At 41.2% G+C, this 15,438-nt stretch overlaps 1 protein-coding gene across 1 annotated transcript in view; it reads left to right on the top strand.

Moving 5' to 3' along the window:
• Positions 1-15,438, top strand: part of ECHDC1 (ethylmalonyl-CoA decarboxylase 1) — a 37,679-nt gene that overhangs the window by 9,140 nt on the left and 13,101 nt on the right. Inside the window, exons 2-5 of the mRNA XM_067546791.1 lie at positions 935-1,156; positions 7,018-7,160; positions 10,885-10,937; positions 15,009-15,089. Coding sequence (XP_067402892.1) covers positions 937-1,156; positions 7,018-7,160; positions 10,885-10,937; positions 15,009-15,089 — 497 coding nt within the window. The 5' untranslated portion in view covers positions 935-936. The remainder of the gene's footprint in view (positions 1-934; positions 1,157-7,017; positions 7,161-10,884; positions 10,938-15,008; positions 15,090-15,438) is intronic.

Here is a 15,438-nt window from a genome sequence, read left to right as displayed (position 1 = left end):
TAAAGCAATAATGATATTCAAAACCTTCCCTTAGATCTCCTGGGAACAATTTTCTTGACTTCATATGATAGCTTCCAACTGCCTTTTTCCTCAAGTCAGCTGCTTTCAGCTAACACATCTTTTCCCCAAGTCCTGGTGAAATCATTTGTGAACATTTATACCCTGTTAGAACCTTTTCTCCATGGGAAGGAATTTTCTGTAATTTCCAGATTTAGATCTTGGTCAGTTAGAATACCGAGTTGCTGTAAAGTCACAGACATAACTATCTGGTTATTTTTCACATACATACACACTCAACAAAGGAGAGCTCCCAGGAAGAGACACTGTGTGTACCAAGATTAACTGGAGAGAACTCTAATAACCACTAGGAAACCTGTAAAACTAAAGGTTCATGATAGAAAAAACTGATCTAGCCATAACAATACTGATGCTTTTGTATACCACTATAATTATATGGGCCACTATAACTATGTCTATATTAGTAGTTCTGGAAGAGAAGTCCTTTTCTTCAGACTGGTGTAGAGTAAACAGCTGCAGCACCTGTCCCTTCTAGAAAGCCTTAGTAATTAACTACATTTATTGAGTAGATCAGTCCAGCCTTATCCTCAAACACTGTTGTATTTCTTCTAAGGGCAATTTAATTACTTTAAGGGTAGAATTTCCAAAAGTGTTCAGCATTGGCCTAACTTTTCTCCCATTGAAGTCAGTGGTCCAACCCCCGTTGACTTCAGTGGGAGTTGAATTGGACCAACCCTGAGTGCTTTTGCAAATCTCACCCTAAGTATCCAGCTTCATGTCTGTGACTTTTCTGTGACCATTTTACTTGAGAGGGTAATCTTACAAGATCTCATTTCTCTGTTGAAGGACTGGGTTGGGTCTGAAAGGGAGAAAACACCAGAGATGTGATCATTTTCTGCTGTGTGTTTCTTTCCAGAAATGGCAGTCTCTCTTTGGAAAAATTTACTCCAAATCACAAAGAGTAGACTGTTCCTGCAAAGAGATTTGTCACTTTATAACTGTGCCCATGGCTTTGAGGAAGAAGAAATAAAGAAAAAACTTCAGCAATTTGGTGGTGGATCCATTAACCTGTGTATAGAAGACAATGGCACTGGAGTCCTCACTTTGAACAACCCAAAGCGAATGAATGCATTCACAGGTACTGGCTGTGTGAAGGGTTCTTTTTGCAGTTGCACTAGAGTTTTGCGTGTCTCATTCCCTTTGGTCTCATCTGTTTTTGGATTTAGTGTGGGGATGCTGAGTGGAGTTGGTGGCCTGTGATATACAGGAGGTCAGACTAAATTATCTAGATTCTAGTGATCCCATTGGGTCTTAAACTGTATAACTATGAAAAATTATGACCATAATTATGTCATGATTAGAAATAAGAAATCATGGCTTTTGGTTAGAGATATATCGAGTGACTACTGTTTTGCACAGTAACTCCATAATAAAAATAAAAACACAAGACACTTTAGACGCCAGAAAGGCCATCTGTCAGAACATACTTGCCCTTGTTTCAGTGAGCTCAATCCTGCCTCCCTGCTCCTTATCTTTATCTTTTGTGCCTTCCATCTATCTCAGCTATTCTAGAAGCAAATAAAAATAATTGTCTTTCAACTCAAAACACTTTACAAACACTGGCAGGTATCATGATGCCCATTTTGTAAATGAGGAAATTGCGGTGCAAAGAGGACTTGATCACATTTCCTCCGACGTGCTTTCTGCTCTCCATCACCAAGCCTTTTATAGTTTGGCCTTTTCCAACTACATATATCTAAACTGTCCACACTTTCTTCTTCCATCAGTTGACAATTTACATACCAGTTTGTTTACTAAAGGATGAACATTTTCAGCCCAGTTAGAAACATCCTCTGAGTTGTTTTCCTACGTCCTTATGATCTGTCTGCCCCTACTGTATCGTAGAACTCTGGATTCTACTATGAGAACTTTCCAGTTGGGCAAATTAATTGCAGTTTATACTTTTTATTCTTAGATTAGTTAAAAAGGAATTTTCAGAGTAAGGCCAACGTTCTCAAAATCTCTAGCCTATGTCAGTCAGTACCGATAACATATGATATTATACCCTTAGTATGTCTAACATCATGTGAAAATGGCTGTACGTGTGTTTATTGGATCAATTTAAGCATATTTAAAAACAGGACATTCTAGTGATGATCTGGGTTAGACACTCCTGGACTTTACTATAATCCTTGTCATTGACTTGCTGTGTGACCTTGAGCAAGTCATTAGCCCTCTGTGTCTGAATTCTCCGTATTTAAAATGGGGATATAAATCCTCACATACTTACCATATCCCGTCTCTCATTTGCATTCCACAGGAAAAAATTGGGTAAGTGCCAGAAAAATAATAATAAAATGAGGGTTCTAAAGTCAGCCCATATCACGGCAGAAGCAGTAGCCACAGACATACTACTGGGCATGGCTGGGAGCTGCTGAAGCAGCTATAATTAGCAGGAGTAGGTAATAGAGCTAGCAAATGAGGAGAAAGCTACAAAATGCCAGATTTAAGATTGCCTGTGCAACCTTCCTTCATGTCTGGATCCTGAGAAGGGCATTCAAGACTACTGGTCAGAGCAGTGTCAAACCTGAGCCTGAGAGTAGTGAAGGAGTTAGCAGTCCAGTGCCAGGCTGAGGTTGATATCAAGAGTCAGATTTCAGGGTCTAGGTCAGGAAATGATGTCCCAGTCAAGCCATGGTCAAAACCAGGAGTTAAGAGCAGAAAGCAGGAATGGTTGTAGCGGCTACAGAAGATTCCCCCTCCCCTTGTTGCCCAGACACTTCCTGGAACACGTCTTGGGTTTGTATTGGGCAGGGAATCAGTCAGGAGATATGAAACTATTGCTTGTCAGACCCCTTGGAGCTGGACTTCCTGTGGTTTGTGTATGCAGAGTGCCGTGTATAGTGGAGCAAGAGCTGGTCACTGCTGCTGGGTGGCAGTGTGGAGGTGCTTGCTGCCTGGCAGCTCTGCCCAGGTTTGAGACCTCCTGAGCCTTACAGTTCAGCCCCCTTATGCATATGCAGCCATTACTTACATGATCATATACTGTGTTTTTCATTCAGTGCATCCAGGATGTACAAGGGGCTGAATCAGTTGTACAGGTCCCCGTAAATCTGGCATTTCCTGACATTTGTTTCTCTGAACTTTTTTTGCATAATATAGCAATGTAAGCACATTATATTTAATTTTAGTTGAATTAATACTCATGAAAGGTTCTAGACTGACAGCCCTGGAAATTTGTATTCATCCATGAAACAGGCACAGCACAGGGGTCAGTTAGAAAGCTTCCCTACCAGTGTGCCTCAAAAACCTTATCTTAAGGAAGAACCTTGAGGAGGTGAGATGACAGAATTCATGCTCTGTGTTAATTCAGTCCTTTGCCTTCAGCTGAGTGGCAAACTGTTATTGCGGCACTTTAATTCCCTAGCTATTTGCTGCTCACTGCAGTGTATTATTATAATAGGCCAGGCTGGTTGTTCTACTTCTTATTAAGTTTGCCCAACACTCCTCATTATAAGACTCTGGTTTCGGTTGCTTGTAATGTTCCTTCTCAGAGTATCTGCCTCAGGCTGCATTATTATTATTATTATTTTATTTTGAAAATTTCAGTCAAAACAATTCACCTATTTCCGAGAATGAGGGTAGGGAAAAAGTGTTGTTTTGCCCACGTTAAAAATTGTTAACATTTTGTTTGAAAAACTCTAATGCCTTTTGAGCAGGGACTTGAAATTTAGAGGAGAATGGCCTTTGTGTCAGGATGTGCTTTTTGGTGTCCCCATTAAAATCCACCCAAATTTGACTTAGTTATAAACCTAAAAAAAATAAATGAAATGAAATGCAGTTTGCACATGCTCAGTGGGGATACTTTAGGTTTGAGCAGCTAAATTCCCCAAAGATTCTGTCTGTCCTGGGCATGCTCCAGCATTGGGATAAGCAGGACTTTCTGTGCAATTTCAGCTCTGGGTTGCTGCAGGCCATGCTGGGTCTGGGCATCTGAACTGAGGGCAAGAAAGCCTTTCTCTCAGGTGCTCTCAATGAGCTTCTGCTCTGCCTAGGCAGCCTGGAGGAGGAAGCTCCATGATTCGGCTGCAGGGAACAAGAGAAGGTGTTGTGGGGGAAACTGGAATTGGAGGTGGGGGGGGAGGTTGGGAAAGTAGAACTGAAAGTTGGTGTTGTGGGAGGGACGGTGAGTGGGGGGAGGCTGGGACTGGCTGGGCTAAGAGACTGGGAGTGGGAGCCAAGGAGGGAAATAGAGCTTGGGAGCCAGTAGGTAGAGGGGAGACTGAGATCAGTTGAGGAGCTGGAGACAGACTGGGACTGGTTGAGCAAGAAGACTACGACTAAGAACCAATGGAGAGAGAGTAAGGAGATGAGTGGGGAGGGCAAACAGATCTGATGAGGAGATGGGACACAGAGGTAGAACTGAGGCTGCCTAGGCAAAGAGACAGGATCAAGGAGAGAGTGGAGGGACAGTGAGGTTGGATGAGGAGCCTGGGGAAAGAGAGATGGTCTGGGAGCCAGTGGGCATGTGTGTGGAGAGGGGTGTAACTGGAGGCCAGGGTGGGCAGGAGAGACAAATCAAGTGACAAATCAACCATTCCCAATAGGGGCGAACTGGAACTGGCTGGGAAAGGAAACTGGGGACAAGGATCTAGGAGAAGGGGGGAGGGAACTGGGAATGGCTGGACATGTGGACTGGGATGAGAAGCGTGACGAATGGAAAATGGGCCTCGCTGGGTGAGGAGATTGGGACTGTGGTGAGGAGTCAGACACGGGGAAGAGACAAGACTGGGACAGAAGCAGTTTAGAGAGGACAGAGAAATGGGCAGAAGAATTAATAGCCACTGGAGAATACTCCTCTTCAGAGACTTGAATGGAACCCAAGATTCCAGAGCATTGCCATTCCTCTGGGATCAGCACATTTCTGAGAGAGTCACTTTCAAAGTGTCCTGTCCCTCTCGAGTGCTAGTCCACATAGAGGAGGACAACGTATTACCACTGCTATCAGTTGCTCTGTTAGCGCAAGTGGCTGAGGTTTGTGTCATGGATCTAAAGGTTCCAACTCCACTGATGAGTTGGTGGTAATATGATGCCACTTGATACAATTTCTGATCTTTTTCAGTTTGCCTTTTTAAAAACCTAGGAAATTACACACACAAATCTACATTAATAAAACATTGTTAAGGTTACAAGTCGAGCACTGAAAAGTTAGGAAATGCCTGAATTATGGTTGTTTGTGCAACATTAATTTGGCCCCCTTGTGCGTCTGGATTATGATAGTCTTTGATTACATACTCACAAATTATTTTTTCCAATTTTCATTCAATTTTGTGTGTGTGCGTGTGTAATTATTTATATTATGGTAGTACACAGAGTCCTCAAGAAACCAGTGCCCATTATAGAATCATAGAGTTGGAAGGGACCTCAGGAGGTCATCTAGTCCAACCCCCTGCTCAAAACAGGACTAACCTCAGCTAAATAATCCCAGCGAGGGTTTTGTCAAGCCGTAGCATAAAAACCTCTAAAGATGGAGACTCCACCACCTCCCCCCTAGGTAAACCATTCCAGTGCTTCACCACCCTCCTAAGCAATGTTATAAACAAAGTACAAACAGTAAATTATAGTCCCTGCCCCAAAGAGGTCTTGTTAGAAAGAGCCTATTCCTGGATACCTGGCTTCTCTGAATAGTCATGTATGTGTATAATATATATAAAATGCACACTTTTGTTAGAAAGCTTAAAAATATCATTAACTAACTAGCAGAAAAACTGTTTGCCAAACATTCACTTAATACAGCAGATTTTGTCTTTTAGGAACAATGATTTATTCTATGCTTGAACAACTGATGGGGCAGAAAGCTGAGCAAGTTATGTTGACAAATAGCTGGTGGGCAATATGGGTATAGTCTTGCTATTTTTTTTTCTATTTAGAATCCGATGGCCTCCTGTTTGAAACGGTCTTTGGAAACAAATACTCCTAGCATGAGCTTAAGCCCTAGTGAAACTAATTTCAGCAGCATCTTGCTGAATTCAAGTTTGACCAAATTTGAAAGGGAAAGGAGCCAAGGTGCAAGGACTGAGACAGTTTTTAACTGTCTAAACTCCAAAAATGGTATATTTCAATTCATTTTTTAAAGGTAGCACTTGGGTCTACTCTGCTGTGAAATGGGAATAGGCCAACGTGCACTAGGGAACTTTTAGTGCACAGAAACAGGGTCCACATGGACAGTTAGTGCACAGCATGCTAGTGCTCTGTAGATTTACACCTCAACTTACTGTACACTAACTGTTCATCTAGGCAAGCCCTGAGTTATCAACAATGAATTCGGCTTATAAGGTGGCCTCTGGATGTTCATTTACCAGTTAACACACATTTGCTGTGTATATGTGTTGATCTTTCTGTACTGCTTTCTAATTTCCTTAGCGAGAAAGACAAGGTCCACAACGTTCACCATCACTTTCTTCCTGATGACCTCGACTTTGTCTATATGTTTCTCTTTTCTTCTTTCATCCCTGGTCCAGGAAAACACATAAATGCTTAACTTTAAGCATGAGTAGTTCCATGGAAATGAAGTTATTCTTTCTATAAATGCAGCATGAGCATTATGGAATGTTCTTCCTTCACTAAAAATTACTTTGAACATCAAAAAGTGCATCTTCTACCAAAAATGCTACGCATGTCATCACTTCTCTAGGGAAATGAGTAGTGCTTTGACATCATTTATAACATATTCTTAACAATAATCACATAAGTGCCTTAGAAGTCACCACATGTTAAGCATGTGTTTAAGTTCTCTGATGGATTGGGACCATTATGCCAGCCACTGACCCGCTATCTCAAGATGTTGTTTTACTTTAAATGTTTCCAACAATTGTTTACTAGATCCCTGATGTTATAAAGTATTCTTGGGGTAAATAATTTAAATATCAAGCAGTACAGTAGGATTACACTCTAATGGTGTCCCTGTTGACACAGTTGTACTTTCCCCCCTCATGGCAGGCACTATGATGCTAGAACTCCAGCAGAGGGTAACTGAACTGGAAAATTGGAAGGATGGAAAAGGCCTTATCATCCATGGTGCAGAAAACACTTTTTGCTCAGGATCTGATTTGAATGCTGTCAGAGCAATATCCAGCCCACAGGCAAGTTTATTATTATTATTGTTATTATTTTTTATTTGTATTACCATGGCTAGTAGGAGCTTCATTCGTAGAAGAGCACCTCATTGTGCTAGGCACTGTACAAACACGGAATAAAAAATGGTCCCTGTCCCAAAGAGCTTTCAATCTAAGTATATGACAAAGGACAACAGAGGGATACAGACAGGTGCGGGAGCAAAAAAACAATGAGACGATATTAACATCAGCACATTAGTCGCCAAGTGATAATATACACTTCATTTTTGGTAGAAGATGCAATCTTTGATATTCCGAGGAACTCTTTTTTTTTTTTCTTCTCCCCGAGGAAGGATGTTCCACAGTGCTCATACTGCTGTTATACATAGAAATTTCCATTTACGTCACTGTAGTGTTGTTGTAATAAGAAAAAAGTAGCTGAGCCTTTGCAAACCAAACGTGTGCCAACTGTTTCTTGTAATTTTCAGATTAAGCTTTCCCTTTGAATTCCATGTTTAATAATTCTCGATGAAGCGTCTATTTCCATATAAACTCTCTCTGACATTCAAAATTCTGTTTATACAAACTGTAGCCACTGCAACAGGAGAGAAGGCTGATGTAAAATGGTCTTCAGTAGACTTACTGAGAGGAATGGAATGGATAGATAGTGATATAACCTTGTTCAAAGAAAGCACTTTTCTGCAAGGAGCCAAATCACATAAAAGAACTAAAACAAAACTATGCAAGGCACTGGCCTAAGAACATTCCAAATACACTTTTGGCCTAATGACCTTAGCTGTATTCAGACTAATTACTCAGATGTGAGAGATTCTTTAGAATTGCCAGTCCCACCGGGATTTAATATCTCTGACAACACTCAAACTATAGCATGAGAAATAACATTTGTTTTTTATTCAGCCTGGCTGAACTCTATTCCCTCACTCATTGACGGAGGGTGGAACATTAGGTTTTGATCATCCGCATGGTGAAGGTGGGTGATAGCTTTTGTGTCTGGGCTGGTACCTTTTCATTGCATTTTTGCACAGCAGCGTTTCTCTGTGGTATTGCTTGTCTTTATGAAATTACTGAAAAACAATTTTATATTTGACCAATTTGCTGATATGTTTTCTGTGATTTTGTAAATCCAGCCACACATCTTGCATTTTCCCTCTGGTACAGAGAGGCAGAAGGATGGCCAAGAAAACTGAAGGATTTTCATACCCTCTAGTGGCTCTTCCTCGCCCCCTATTTAATCTCTTCTAATCTGAAAATTAAAAAGGTTAGCAAAGAGATAACACAGGATAGGAGACCATCCCTGTTCTTTCCTGGAACAAAGTGCTTTCTGGGTGACTGTCAGTGGTGTATGGACCAAATCAGAGAACACAAATGAGCAGGAACGGTAAACTTAAGAAAAATGTTTTTTCTGTGACTTTGTCTTCAGGAGCAGATTCTTCTGACTAGCAATAGCCTTACTCTGACTAGCCTTACTCTGACTAGCAATAGCCTTACTCTGCAGTAAACCATAGAGATACAGCTAACTGAAAAGGAGGGGACTCTGTAGAGTGGAATGATGAGAAGAATGGAGGAGACCCATACCCCTTCTTGATCCCTCTTTTGAAGCCGTAAGGCAGTGGTTCCTGAACTGTGATTTGTGGACTACCAGAACACTTGCCAGTGGTCTGTGGAGAGCTTGCTCTAGCTGAGAGTGTAAACTAGACTACTTGGCTTTTACAGGAGCAGTGATGGTCTAAGACCATCGTGGTTTTGAATTCTACTGCTCTGTGAATGGTGTTTTCTTTCCCCCCAAAACAAACTTATCTTTCTACTAACAGACGGTTCACTCCTATATTTTTGCTTACTTTGTGCACTTTGTTTAGTGTTCTTCTTACTCTGAGGATGGTATTATAGCTGAGAAAGTACTGTGTCTGGTAACCTACTTTTTCTTTTCTTTATGTCTTATCAGAAAAGCCTGTAAATATATATCGGTCAGAGCTGAAATAAGGTTTTTGAGAGTTCTTGGGTTAGTTATTTTCCTCTCATGCTCTTCCTGTGTGAAATATACAAATCTTTATATTACCTGATAATTATTCTGAAAAGCGGCAGTAGGAAGAGATTTGTTTTTGTCTGCTGAATGGTGTTTATCAAACAGTTCCACCTGATTAATCTTTAGTTTCAATTTTGACTTTCAGCATGGAATTAAAACTGTATAAAACTGCCAGTTTGAATGAAAGGACTCCATTGTGATGTGATACAGTGAAAACAAAATCCCCGTGGACAATTTTTTAGCTGCATCCTGATGATTCTAGTATATAAAATGCAGCACTCTGGTCTGAGCCTGAACATTGTCATAACATAAATATCCGCAGTGATTTTGAATTTTTACTTCTTGAACAAAAATACTAGACATGATCAAATAGGGCTTAATCCTGCACCAACTGGGAATGAGAGAGTTGCCATTGACTTCAGTGGGTGTAAAATCAGACCTTTAATGATAAATAAAAATAAGATATTTTTAAATACTGTTGTAAAGACCATGAAATTCCATTTCCAAGCAACCTTTAAGAGTTGTTATGGGGCAGATCCACTGACTTAAAAGGAGTCATGACAGGTTACATTAGCTAAAGATCTGCCCCTAAATACTAAACTGCTAGTTGGCTTCTTACAGAGAAGTGGTATTATCTTGTGGTCTCAGAAGCCCATGAATAAATGACAGAGAAGTGAAATGTTGTCCCAGCTAGCAGGTGGTCCTTCTACTTCCATAGTCCCCAAACTTTTTCCATCATGATCCTCCTTACTTGGTCCACACCCCCGTGGGAGCCGGGGCCAGGAGCAGGGCCGCAGCCGGGGGCTACAGCTGGGAGTGGAGCTGTGGACGGGGCCAGGGACCACGACTAGAAGTGAGGCCATGGCTGGAGCTGGGCCTGGGAGCCAAGGGCAATTGTTGAGACCAGGAGCTGGGGGCTGTGGCTGTGGCCAGAGCTGCGGTTGCAGCTGGGGGCGGGGCTGGAGCGGAGCTGGGGACAGAGCGGATCTGGGTGGTGCTCCCTCCCGGCCCCCCGAATGTTCAGCATGCCCCACAGTTTGGGGACGACTATTCTAGTGACTAGTTAAGACATATTGGCAGAGCGGTATGGAGGAAGCTTGACCTGTCCACCCAATTAGCTGTAAGGCTGGCTAGTGTGCTTGCGTTCTCTCTCTCTCGCAGCATTGAAACATTTGTTCTAGAAATACATATGTGCAATTCAATGAATAGACTTTGCAAGCTGATATAAAAGTGGGGACTAGTAGATGTGATCAGAATTTTTTAGTTGAAACATTTTTTTGACAAAAAATAACATTTTCAATGGAACATTCTCATCTTGGTCTAAATTTTCTGGGTTTTTTTGTTTGGAAAACCTGAAATTTATACTGAAAACTGAAAATATATACTCAACAGTTATGAAAAACCAAACAAGAAATTTTCTATTAAATAAATTAAATAAAAACTGGCCTCTGAAAAAAATTTGGCATTGTTTGACCAGCTCTAAGAAGAGTAGATAAAATATTTTGAGTCTACTAACTTTGACAGTCTCTTGTCAACACTGGGCTTAATTCTAATCTCACATCAATGTAAATCAATAGCAACTCCATTGGTATCAGTGGAGTTACACCAGAGTAAAGTTGTTTGAGATCAGAATTAAGCCCTGAAGAGAGGGAGAATTTTCTGTACCTTTGCTGTGTCTTAACCTGTTGTTTTTTTAATTCTTTATAGGATGGGATGAACATGTGCATGTTTATGCAAAACACCTTAACTAGACTTAAGAGGTAATATTTTCTTTCTTCTTTTCCATGAAGAAATCATGCAAGGACTGCAATGCATTTCTGGCTAAATTTTCAGAAGGGACATCTAAATTTACATACAGATTATAATTGTGCAAGCTTTTGGAACCCAAAATCTCATATTGTGCATACAAGTTGGGTAGCTGTGTGTGTGTGTCTAAATCTGATTTGCACTCACAACTCGGAGTTTTGGGTTTTGCAAGAATTTGCACAGATAAAATGGCAGGCATAGATTTGGAGGGTAGGCTGAAGTCACTTTGAAAATCTGCATCTTCCCATTTTCTGTAGTTAACTCATTTGAGGCTGGTGAGCTTTTAAAAGCAGGAAAGCAAAACTTACACAGCCTACACAGGAGCATTATTATTATTATTTTTTTTTTTGGTCAGTTACTTCATGGAAGGAACATGTGCAAATGAGGGGTGGATTAATTCACTTTTGCCATTTTATAGTTTTTCGTAATTGGTTTTTGTTCTCTATTGTTTGTAGCATCCCTTTAGAAAACAAGAAATAACATTTATGTTGAATGCATGTGCTGTGGATTGGTTCTGTCCTTTATTTGTTATTAAGATCTTTCAAGATGTCTTTTGGGAGCCTTTGAAGATAAAAAGGTTCTATATTTCCAAACAATATATATATAAGAGAGTGTTGACATGGGTTAACTGCCATGCTCCCCATTATTCTGTAACCTTCCCCAGGAGATTGTAGACCAGTTATTTGTATCACAGCCATGCCTAGAGGTCTCTGTCAGAATTGGGACCCCATTGCATTAGGTGGCACCAATGCACAGTTGCAATAGACAGGGCAGACAGATGGTGAAACAGCGGTATTATTATTTAACTGAAGCATAGAGCAATTTAGTGATTTGCCTAAAATTTCACAGGAAGTTTGTGGCAGACCTAGGAACTGACCCCAAATCTTCTGATTCCCACCTGAGTGCATTAACTACAAGACCATCCTTCTTCTCCAATAAGCTCCTTGTGCCTTGTTTCTGTGACCATGAGACAAACAGGCAGGCATTAATGCTTCTCTAAGGGGTGGCTCCTAGGCAATGTTGGGGACAGAAAATTGCCCCTGCTACTGTGGTTTTATTCCTTTTCTACTCATGATGGAGAATTCTGAAGTTTTCTTCCGAGTCTAGGTTTCTTATTTAGCCTCACAATGAACTGCCCATCAATCCACTGAATTATGTTCAGTCTGGCAATTAGAGACAAGCTACTGTGTAAAAATTTAAACTGGTATTGACCAGTTGCTTCCATTTCCTAAGGTTCTTGGCAGATCACAAGTCAATTAGTGTGATTAATGAAAGTATTATTGACCTCGAAGTAATGGTGGTAAGAAACTTCCCCCAGCAAGTACAGGCAGGCGCAGCAATCTCAAAAGCTACAAACTACTTATGCCCCTCAGGACTTCTGCCAGCGAAGGGCAGTTTCATTATGAATGCGACTCTGTGGGAGACGTGTTGGCAGAGGCTGCCTAGAAAACCATGCTGAATTACAGCATTTTTCAGGTGTCCTAGCCACACACTCCATCTCATCAAGTCCCGCCCACTTTCTGTACTGTACTGGATGACTTCAATCAATCTAGTGTTACTGACCCCACCACCACTTCCTAAGGGCAGACTTTTTGCCACAGAGGCCCTATAGTTCAGGCTTCTGCTGGTGGAAAAGGGAAGTGGATCAAATTAAATACCTTCAGATCACCCCAGCCACCACATAAAGCACCCCAAACAGAAATCCTCAAGATGTGCACGTTATTTCCCAAAGCAACCACATGACGTTACTGTTGTAACCCATGTTCTCCCTTTCTCTTACCTCCACTTCCAATGTTTGTAACCATCTATGATCATGTTATGTCTCCATTTAGATTTTAAGCTCATTGAGGTACTGGAACAGTCTTTTATGTGTCTCTATGGCACCATGCACACTTACAGGGCTAGATAAATTATTTAAAATATTTTGTATAATTCTTTAGCAGGTACGTTTCACTGTAGCATAGTGGGCTGTTTCACTAATGAAGATGATTCTCATAGATTTTAAGTCCAGAAGGGACAATCGTGATCATCTAGTCCAAGGGTTCTCAAACTAGGGGTCGTGACCCCTTAGCGGATCGTGAAGTTATTATGGGGAGGTCGCGAGTTGTCACCTCCCATGCATGCTGGTAAGGGTGGCATGGTATGGGAGGGTCATCACTTTTGGGAGGAGGTTGTCACAGTTAAAACATTTCCAAAGGGGGTCCCAGCAAAAAAAATTTGTGAACCCCTGATCTAGTCTGACCTCCTGCGTATTGCAGGCCACAGAACCTCACCCACGCATTCCTGTAATAGACTCATAAATCTCTGGCTGAGTTAGTCAAGTCCTTGAATCATGATTTAAAGATTTCATGTTACAGAGAATCCACCATTTACTTTAGTTTAAACCAGCAAGTGACCCATTCCCCACACTGCAGAAGAAGGCCAACCCCTCCCCCCGATGTCTGCCAATGTGACGTGCGGGAAAATTTCTTCCTGTCCTCAAATATGGTGATCGGTTGGACCCACAGCATGTCAGCAAGACGCACCAGCCAGACGCCTTGGAAAGAATTCTCTGTAGTAACTCAGAGCCCTCCCCATCTAGTGTCCCATCACCAGCCACTGAGGATATTTGCTACTAGCAGTCACATGTGGCTTATCTCATCATACCATCCCCTCCATAAACTTAGGCATGTGGCCTAAGTTCATACCATCCCCTCCAACTTATCATAAACTTGAAGCCACTTAGGTTTTTTGCCCCCAATTCCACCCCCTCTGGAAGTCTGGTTCCCAAACTTCACTCCTCTGATGGTTAGAAACCTTTGTCTAACTTCAAATCGAAACTTGTTGATGACCAGTTTATAGCCATTTTTTCTTATGTCAGCACTGATGCTTAACTTAAATAACTTCTCTCCGTCTCTAGTATTTATCCGTCTGATCTGATGTATTTATAGAGATCATATCTCCCTGAGCCTTCAATTTCTTAGGCTAACCAAGCCAAGCTCCTTGAGTCTCCTCTCATAAGGTAGGTTTTCTGTTCCTCTGATCATCCTAGTAGCCCTTCTCTGCACCTGTTCCATTTTGAATTCACCTTTCTTAAACATGGGAAACTAGAATTGGACACTGTGTTTCAGATGGAGTCTTGCAAGTGCCTTCTCTAATGGCGATAATGCTTCCCTTTCTCTACTGGAAATACCTCACCTGATGCATCCTGTGATTGCATTAGCCTTTTTCACAGCCACATCACACTGGTGGCTCATAGTCCTCCTGTGATTGACCAATATAGCCAAATCTTTCTCTGCCTCTCTTGCTTCCAACTAATATGTCCTCAGTTTATAGCAAAAATTCTTATTGTTAGTCCCTAAATGCATGCACTTGCACTTAGCACTATTGAATTTCATCCCATTTCTATTACTCCAGTCATCCAGGTCTTCTTGTGCGATATTCTGGTCCTCCTTCATATTGGCAATTCCTCCCAACTTTGTGTCATCTGCAAATTTTATCAGCGCACACCTACTTTTTGTGCCCAGGTCATGAATGAAAATGTTAAATAAGATTGGTCCCAAGACTGCTCCCTGAGGAACTCCACTACTAACCTCCCTACAGCAGGACAGTTCACCTTTCAATCTGACCCATGATAGTCTCCCCTTTAGCCAGTTCCTTATCCACCTTTCCATTCTCATCTTAATCCCCATCTTCTCCAATTTAACTGATAATTTCCCATTTGAAACAGTATCAAATACTTTACTGAAATCTAGGTAGATTAGATCTACTGCTTTTCCTTTGTCTAAAAAATCAGTTATTCTGTTGGGTGCTATGCTCTCTTGCTGTTCCAGAATGGCATAAACATTGCAGCATACGTGCAGTTATCAGTTTTATTCTGCTTATGTGCATAAATTAATAGTTTGAAGGCATATGAATGATATGACTTCTGTTTACTGAGCATTTACTGTAGAAATGTAATACCTGAGTCCTTTCATTATTTGTACATTGGTATTCAAAATAAAGACTGGGTAAAAAAATCCTCTCTGTCTTTCTCTCTTGTTTAGGCTGCCTCTGATTAGTGTTGCATTAGTTCAAGGAAAAGCTCTGGGAGGTGGAGCAGAATTTACCACAGCATGTGATTTCAGGTAGGATTGAAATCTTGTTGAGTAGACTCCAGACAATTGGCAATAACTGAATGGCTGTCTCTGTGCAACATGACAGATTTAAGGTATTATATTCCACAACCCAAAGGGAAATGACTTTCCGCTAATATACTAAAACACCAGTTAGTATAGTAGTCTGAGAAATTAATAAATCCATGAGATCTGCATATGGACTCCTAGAAAGCACCAAGACTCACATCAGCGAATCCGAGGGTATTTGTAATTTTGCCCACTTGGTGTGTAAATATACCATGTGAGAGATTTGGGATTCCTGACATTAGAAAGGGGAGAAATGCTTTACCTAGTAGTTCCAGACTGCAGATCCTGATGG

This window comes from Emydura macquarii, unplaced genomic scaffold, assembly GCF_026122565.2.
Source record: "Emydura macquarii macquarii isolate MOO-44397 ecotype Brisbane River unplaced genomic scaffold, CSIRO-AGI_Emac_v2 contig_1146, whole genome shotgun sequence".
NCBI lineage: Eukaryota > Metazoa > Chordata > Testudines > Chelidae > Emydura > Emydura macquarii.
The sequence above is the reverse complement of the archived record's forward strand: the minus strand, read 5'-3'. Positions and strand labels throughout refer to the sequence as shown.